Source organism: Coregonus lavaretus (assembly GCF_964263955.1).
Source record: "Coregonus lavaretus genome assembly, chromosome: 11".
NCBI lineage: Eukaryota > Metazoa > Chordata > Actinopteri > Salmoniformes > Salmonidae > Coregonus > Coregonus lavaretus.
This window is the reverse complement of record NC_139998.1, coordinates 24,983,993-24,993,257: the sequence shown is the minus strand read 5'-3', so window position 1 is coordinate 24,993,257 and position 9,265 is coordinate 24,983,993. Positions and strand designations below refer to the sequence as shown.

The following is a 9,265-nucleotide window of genomic DNA, read 5'->3' as shown; positions in this document are numbered from 1 at the left end:
ATGATGAAAAAAGTAAACTATGTAAAAAGAAAGCAAAACAGACACGTTTGAGTATTTGCATTTTGTATATAAATAAACATATCCTATCAGTCTTTCACTCTCTGTGGGGATTTTTGTTTACAGGAGCACCATGTGCATATTTATCAGCATAATTAAGTGTAACATAAAACAAAATGGTTTGTCACACACCAGATAGGTGTAGTGAAATGTGTTGTTTTACAGGGTCAGTCATAGTAGTACAGCACACCTGGAGCAAATTAGGGTTGGGTGCCTTGCTCAATGACAAAAAAACATTTTCTTCATCTTGTCGGCTCGGGTATTCGAACTAGTGACCTTTCATTTACTGGTCCAACACTCCAACTCCAACATTTAATTTAATCTATCAAGTTCAGACCTGAAAACACCAGGGGGATAGAAAGAAAAGGCCCGATTTTATGTCAAACTGGTTGTGCAACCCCCAAAACCTTTGGTAAATCTGGTCCTAATGGTTGTTTCTGGACCAGACATCATTTTTAATAGAGTAAGATAATGGGATGGGCACTAATGTTCTGAACACCCTGCACCTTCTGCCATATTTACTACATGCTTTTACATAGTAAGGCCCTCCTATAAACCGCAAATGGGCGACAGAACTCAAAAGAAACAAACAATTTCTCCCCAAAAAAACATTCAGCATTTTTATTAATAAATATCACTGTTGTATGAATATAAAACAATTTTAAATTACCCTTTTTAACAAACATGCCAAATATCTTTCCTTGAAGGCTTTACAGGAGAAAATATGATGGTTATTTATATGATGTTATATGATGTTGCATACAGACTTGAAATACATGTTCTTGATAACCAAGGGCAAGATTAAGTATTTTTCCACTCTCCATTCTAAAGTCCTCAGGTGGAAAAAGGCAGATAGTTTACCCCAGTCATATCCACACTGTTCATGTTTACAAGAAGGAAATAGGAAAGGCAGATTACAATGTTTGATACAGTGCAACTCCTCAGGCATGGGAACTACCAATTCAAAAGGTGTAATTCAAAACCAAACAATTCACTTCAATTTGAAGTACAATGTTCAGGCTTACAGCCATTCGTTATAAAAAATATATATTTGTTAACATAAGAAAAATACTTCGGCTGAAGAAATCCCTTAGTAAAAGCTTCAATCCAAGGCGTTAAGGCCTTCATGTGCAGTGTTAAGATGGACTGTGTTAGAACATAGTTGTTTTGCATGAGTTGTCTATCATCAATACTAGTAAACAGTTAAAGTGAAGGTTGAAAAATGTGGCAGAAATTCCATATTTTTTTCCTCGTTTTGCATGTAAAGACATTGGGGTTATGTGTCCCAGGCACTCCAGTTTCTTCAATAAACGAGGTAGCTAGTAAAAACCTTGTGATACAATGACAGGATAGTTAACACTGAAATAAGAGAGAAAGCAATTATACCAAAACAAGGGGTGGAATACTGCTATGACAGTGAATGTTTAAAAAGGGTTGATCCCTTCTACTAAAATTAAGGTCACAGTATTATAGTTATTAAAAGGTAATGTAATAGTCTACACGCTGTTCCGCTCACGTATTCTATGAGGATGAAAAATAATACACCTTCCACAGTGAAAACCCCCACTTCTTCCTCCCAGCTTGGCTTTCACCTCACTTTCTCACTCTCCGTCATCTGCCAGAGTCCCAGGTTCAACACTTTAAGGCACGGGAGCTGCGTTATCCTCTCCAGACCCCGCTTGGTGATTTTGGTACACCCGTACAGGTCGATACCGGTGAGCTGCGTCAGGTGGTCGGCGATCAGCTCCAGCCCCTTGTCAGTGATGCGTACGCACTGCCCGATGTTCAGCGTCTTGAGCTCATGCATCTGGCGCACCATCCGGTTGATCCCGTCGTCACTGATGTGGCAGGAGCACAGGGACAGAGACTTGAGCTGGTACAGCCCCTGGGCAATGTAGGCCAGGCTCTGGTCACCTATCTTGTCGCAGAAGGACACGTCAAGGCCGGAAAGCTGTAGAGACCCCATGGCCAGGTGCATGATGCCCGTGTCACTGATGTTGTCACACGACCGCAGGTTGAGGCTCCACAGGTGAGTCATGTTTGACAGGTGGATCATACCGGCGTCTGATATTCCTCCGCAAAAGCTGAGGTTGAGCACCTTGAGCTTGGCCAGTCCCTTGGAGACGTGTTTGAGGGACAGGTCAGTCAGCTTCTGGCAGTCCTGCAGGGTCAGCTGCTCCAGAGAGAGGCAGCCTTCGGCGGCGCTTCGGGTCATCCCAGACAGGTGACCAATGCCCACGTCTGACACATGCCTGCAGCTCCGCAAATTAAGGCTCTTGAGTTTGTGCAAGCCCCAGGCGATGAGCAGAAGGCCTGTGTTGGTGATGTTACTGAGGCCGCCGAGTTCCAGCACCTCCAAGTTTTTCAGATACTGGGCAATCCTGCCCAGGCTTGAGTCTGTGATTGGTTTGCAGAGGCTGAGGTTGAGGACCCGCAAGGACGGGATGTCCTGAACAAAAGCATGTCCGAGGCCGTTGTCCGTAAGGTTAAAACAGCCGCATAGGTTAAGGCTTTCGATGTTTGGCATCCCCTGGATTACGTAGCTCAGGCTGCGCCGCAGGCTGAGAATTTGGACCTTCTTGATGCCCCGGGTATGGAGGCTGGGGAACAAGGACGGATTGGCCCTCCGCAGATGAAGCTTCGCTTCCACCCCCCTCCACACAGATTTGTGGTACGAAGCGTCCTTCCAGGCCGCACACACTTGGGCCACCCTACCTTTGTCCCTTACGTCCAAGTAACTGAAAATCATAGCTACAATTTCTGGGAAGAGGCCAGATATGTGTGTCTCCATTTCAAACATGTTTGGAAAGGGAGAGGTTAGCCAGAACTAACCAGGTATCCGATTATTCGAGTAGGCTAGCTAACTGTTAGCGTAGTTAGCTAATATTACTCAGGAAAATAACATGTTCAAAGTCCAGGCATCCCAGGCCATCTTTACATAATGCATATCTGAAATTCCAACGCTTAGTGTTCAGGTTGTTATATTATTCCAATCAACTGAGATAGTTAGCTAACTACTTCCCATAAAAACGTAGATAACTAGCTGACGTTAGCTTGGCTGACTAGTAGCCTAGGCTAGCTATCTAGCGTACCAAAAGGCGGAAAACAGAGACGTCAGGCGACTCTACCCATTTTCAAGTCAGATGACCGTTGTCGTTCTTCAACTGGATCCAGTCGATCGTTCATTTTTAAAATAAAAAGTGAAAATGTATCTCTGAAAACCCGCAGTATCTGTTTCTTCTGTGTCATGGGTAAAAAGGCAAAGTTTCTATTAGCATTTCGGTTCTGTTGTGGGATTCATGGCGCTTCTTCCGTTGCTGTGCTGTGCTGCCTTTGTCTGACCAACCATTTCAAACTGACGATGCAGGAACAGCAGTGTGTGTGTGTGTGTGTGTGTGTGTGTGTGGGGTGGGGTGGGGGGGGGGGGGGGGGGGGGCTTACAAAAACAATCCACATAAACAATTTGACATTAATATGAGAAGACGTAATACATGTAATTGGCCGGATTTAACAACATAAATATTACAAAGTTAGATATGTTATACATAATCACTTTTCTTAGAAATGTAAAACTATTATTTTAAAGATAATAACCTTTTTTAGGAACACCACTTTTGGTGATGGTTTCGCCGAATTCACTACAAGGTAGCGGTACTCTGGAAGCGACTTTTAGTTTATAATCCATTGTGAATTATAATATTTCCTCACAGTATTTAAAAAATCTTTCCAACACATTCCCCCTCGATAATCACCAGGCCTCGGTGTGAAAGAGCATAATGTAACGCTCTGAGGGTGCCATATAGCCAGTGGAAATTTCATAAAATACCTGAACACATTTCCCCACAGACAGAAGCCGTAACACAGACACGTCACATGGGCTATAAACGGTCCGTTTAGAACTTTTTCTCACCACCAAATATGGTAGTGAGAGGAAGTCCAGTTGCGGGAATTGGGAAAGGATGGATCTGGGTGAAACTGGGTCAATCTTCTACACATTGTCTCATCGATGAAACATCTGATCTCAATACATATTTCTGTTCCCAAAACTACAAATCTGTTACGAACACAGTGCACTAAGTTTTATAGACTTGACGCTTTGCCAACGTTTTTTTTTTTATTGCGTTGTTTAGCAGGAGTGCACGGGCGAATTGAGTTTGTGCACACGCGCACTTCACACAGGAGGCGTTTCCTAACGGAAATACGCAAATATCTGCTACAACGCGCCAATAGGATCTCGCTAGCTGGTGCTTGGTTTTGCACCTTTGTTCTGCCCCCTATGATTAATTTGCTCCCCTCTAAACGACACAGATGAACTACCTTGGGTTAGTTATAGATATCTTTGATTTCCCTTTTCAAAAACAGCTGTGTCTGTCGGGAGCTCACTGGCGCGGAAAACTCTGAGGGCCCGGAATAGGCTAGTAAATTGATATAGTGACCACGTTTACATGCACACCAATATCCCGTTATTATTCGCCCTGGGGCCTGTTGCACAAAAGTAGAATTAAGACATCCGGGATAAATGACTCAGCTGAGCTCAATGAAGCCAAAACATGTGCGTCCAGGCTTAATTGGTTGCACAAAGACCAAGCCAGGATGAGCAGACACGGATTCATTAAGCCAGGTGAAACCAATCCTGGATAGGTGCGCGCTCACGGCTCACTCAAATAGACCCCGCCACAGATCACAGATTAACTGATTTACCATGGCAACTAGAGCCGCGTACTTTTCCCCGTCGGAAGCACAAATCCTCATGGAGGCATACGAGGAGGTAAAATATATAATTAAGAAGAAAGGCAACACCGCCACAGTGATAAAGCAAAGAGAAAAAGCGTGGCAAAGTATTGCAGACCGTAAGTAGTGCACAATTACACACTCACCGCTCCGCTGAAACATCACAATTACAATTCAAATATTTAATTCACATCTCCAAAAATGCAGTTGTACTGTAATTATGAAACGGTTAAATTTTTAATTGAAATGCACTGCAGATATGAGTGAAATTGTGTAAAGTAACTCCATCACACTGTATAAAGCTATGATAAATTTTTTGATATTTTTACTGAAAACAAGACAAAAATACCAAGTAATTTTTTGCAGTGTGACTCCATTAAATGTGTGTGTGTGTGTGTGTGTGTGTGTGTAGATTAAACATGAACGGGCCAAAACGGACATGGCAGCAGGTCAAAATCAAATACAAGAACATTCTGCAGAATGGTATGGTCCCTGACTAATATTTAACAAAGCACAAGCATATATTGTACCCAGAAGGTGCCTGCTCACACATTGTCTGTACTGTTTTAGCAGTGAAAAAGAATACCCACAGACAAGGCACGGGTGGTGGGTCACCAAAGGCTGACCTTACCCCAGCAGAGGACATGGCCTTGGAGCTAAATAAAGGCAGGCCCGTCTTAGAGGGGATCCCTGGGGGGAAAGAGACGAGCATAGGTTCCTCCCAAGATGCCACCCGCTTCATTCAAGGTATGTCCTTCCATCTCTACATGGGATACAACCACATTCATATTGAATCAATTTGGACTGTCTGACTTTGGTTTACCTATTGCCTTGCAGTGTCTGGCAGCACTGTGTTCCTGTTAGAGCCACCAGCACAAGCACCAGACGATGCTGATCCAGTGAGTACTCCATCAAAGGCATACTGTAGGCCTGGCATGTCTTGTCTACTAGCTTCAATATGAATCCGATTAAATGTGATCGGGTGAAGGCCCCAGTGCAGCAGCAACAGCACATGATGGAGACGATGATGAGGAGGAGACCATCTCTCTGGATTCCAGAAGGCATGAGGTATCATGTTAAGACTGTGAAAGTACTATTTACTCTACAATGGTGAGGAGTCCTCATCAAAATCAAAAAATCTAATTTCTTTTACAGGACCCAGATGCTATACAGTGGGAAAACCAGCCTGGCAACATAGTGCGTATTAATAAAAGGACACCACATCCTGCCAAATTCCAGCTGCGCTAATTGTATTGTGTTCACAGAGCTCACAAGCTATCAGAAAGTTGTATGGCAACCACCTCCGGCGCCAAATAGAACTGGCAGACATAGACATTCAGTACAAGAAGAAAAAGATGGAAAATCTTGCACTGGAGTCCGAAATAAAAAAGAGGACAATTAGGAAACTGGACCTTGAAATAAAAAAACTTGAGAGGGAGGTGAGATATGCCTTCAATGTACACTGTATGCTAACTGTAACACAAATGTATTAATCATTATTTTTCTTTCCTCCCCCAGCTCCAAGAAGATGACACAGCTCAAAATAAAAATTAGGTATATTCTCGTAAAGTCAAGTGAGCCATGACATATGAGCTCTTATTGTGAGCACACAGGACGGTGGCATCTTTCTAAGGTTTTTTTTATTTTCCCAGCAATCAGTACAACCAAGTCATCGTTATAAGGCATCGCCCTCCTTTGCCCAACCCCCCAGCACCAGGTGTGGCCACTAGCCTATATGAAGGCCCAAAATTGTGTGTTCCTTTCTGCTCTGACAATGGCATGCCCATTCGTGCGAGATGTGGTGGATGAAGAAGCACTTGTGCTGAGGAGAGCCTTCAGGCGAGAAAGGGTCTTCAGGGACCGGTTGGACCCACTGGCCTTCCCTGATGACCATCTATATGAAAGATACAGGTTTTCTGCAGATGGCATCAGGTATCTATGCAGACTACTGGGTCCCAGGATTAAGCACCGCACTGCACGGAGCCATGCACTGAGTGTGGAGCAAATGGTTTGTGTGGCCTTGCGCTTTTTTGCTAGTGGAGCCTTCCTGTACTCAGTGGGGGATGCAGAACAGCTGAACAAGGCCACAATTTGCCGCACAATAAGGAGTGTGTGTCTGGCTATCAAAGCATTAGCAGATGTCTTCATCTCCTTCCCTGGCCACAGAAGACTCTGTGACATCAAAGAGGAGTTCTATAGGATTGCAGGTAAGAGGATCTACAAATTACAGGACAACTGTTAACACATAGTAGGATACTCATTACTTTGTGTGACAGGTTTCCCCAATGTCATTGGTGCAGTGGACTGCACACACATAAGGATAAAAGCCCCCTCAGGTGCCCATGAGGCCGATTTTGTGAATAGGAAATCCTTTCACAGCATTAATGTTCAGGTGAACATAACTTTTTGATATTGTCCATTGACGAACACTCTGCATTGCCAGTGATGTGCATTGATTGGTGTAATATTCCTCATCTTATGATTTCAGATGGTCTGCAATGCTGACTGTGTGATCAGCAATGTTGTGGCAAAATGGCCTGGCTCAGTCCATGACTCCAGAATCTTTCGGGCCTCTGAAATCTATCAGTGCCTATCACAAGGTAAGCCACACAACCCCTATTTATAACCATCATGGCTGTGTCAAGAATATCACTGTGTTTATGAGGTAGTAATGATGAGATTTTGTGTTGACAGGTGAATTCTCTGGTGTGTTGCTGGGAGACAGGGGGTATGGCTGCCAGCCTTTTCTCCTGACACCTTTCACAGACCCCCAGGAAGCACAGCAGGCCTACAACCATGCCCATGCCAGGACCAGGGCCAGAGTTGAAATGACCTTTGGCCTCCTGAAGGCACGCTTTCACTGCCTTCACAAATTAAGGGTCAGCCCTGTTAGGGCATGTGATATTACTGTGGCTTGTGCTGTCCTCCACAATGTGGCCTGCCTGAGGAAGGAGAGGGCCCCCAGAGTGCCACCAGCCATGGACTGGGACAATCCGGCAATCTTCCCTGATGACGACAGTGGTCGGCTGCTGAGGGACCAATATGTGTTGAATTATTTTAGTTAGTATGTGTGCTTTCAATTTTGGTTAAATATGTCCTGCGGTGGCAGAGGAATTTGGGTTTTTTTGGGTTCGTTTTTTTACGAATTTGGCCTCTTATGTTTGTGCGGTATACTGTGTGTAATACAAGGCTGCAGGGAGGCTACTGCATCCATTCATTTGTCTGTTCAGTTGATGTGTATGGATTTGTCCTGCATTTATTTTAGTGTGCAGACATGCAGGGTGTGTTATATACAGACCTTTGAATGTGTATGTATCATTTTGTATAATATGCTTGGATTCTGTGCTTTCCATCTTGTAGAGTCACTGTGACTTCAGTTTCGAAAGGAGCTGATGGTTTACCTGCTTTGTTTTGTCCTTATTCAATAAAGGAACATAATGTTACACATTGTGTTTTTATATTCATATGGAATGTGTATTTGTTTATATGACAGAGTACTAGGGCCACACTGAAGAAAAAGGATAAAGTCATAAATTTATGAGGCTGGTTCTTTCTGCAGAAAAGCTACATATTGTTTTGATACTTATGACAATGTGATACTTAATATTCTGGCACATCAGCATGTCTTTGTTTATGAAACCATACTGAAGTACAATTTCACGAAATGCCCCACATCTGTCATTTTAACAACTGTCCTCCTTTAAAACAACTGGTTACAATATTATGACTTGTGTTTTTTTCCCCTCTGTGGCCCTAATATTCTATCATTTTATATATAGCCTTATAGTCTATGGGAAACTGTAAATTATCTAATGATAGCAACATCATCTAAAAATCATTTTTTATCCAAAATCATTGAAATTAATGATCACAAACGTTTAAATAATGACAGTGGGTCTAGTTATATGTGATAACAATGTATAGTGAGCAGTGAAATAACTATTGGTTTCCATTTGTGGTGACTGCTGACTGACATTAGGGATGAGATTAAATAGATCCTGGAATTTAGCCTGGTCTGGAGCAGGCTAGCTCCACAGAATAAATCTCCATGGTAATTTATACCATAACATATCCTCCTGCCCCCTATCCATCTTTAGTGCAACCGGATTACGGATCAATTGAGCCAGGATCACCAAGATATCCTGGCTTAATCCCTTATCCTAGTTTTGTGCAACAGGCCCCGGGTTACTAAAGTATTCTGTTTTTGAGATAACCCGAAAAAGCTTGTATCCAGGTTATGTGAAACCAGGACAAAATGCCTGGGGTATGCTGATCTTAACGGGATACTGTGGCATGTAAACATCTTATCCCGTTTACTGTTGTTATTCGCGGTCTGCGCAGGCTCAGTTGCGCGTATCATGGGTGTTGTGCGGTCTATGGTGTTGTGTTATGATGTTTTAATCTGATTGTCAAACAAATCACTTAAAAAAATAGCTACCTGCGCAGTTCGATCCACCATAATATAGCATACTGGATA

At 43.2% G+C, this 9,265-nt stretch overlaps 1 protein-coding gene across 1 annotated transcript; it reads right to left on the bottom strand.

Annotated features, from left to right (window-relative positions):
- Positions 1–664: 664 nt before the first annotated feature.
- On the bottom strand, positions 665–3,412 carry LOC311137792 (F-box/LRR-repeat protein 14-like). Its single transcript, XM_084172379.1, has one exon. It carries the CDS (start codon positions 2,855–2,857, stop codon positions 1,646–1,648), a length of 1,212 nt encoding a protein of 403 aa, XP_084028505.1. The 5' UTR covers positions 2,858–3,412; the 3' UTR covers positions 665–1,645.
- Between the last annotated feature and the right edge of the window lie 5,853 nt (positions 3,413–9,265).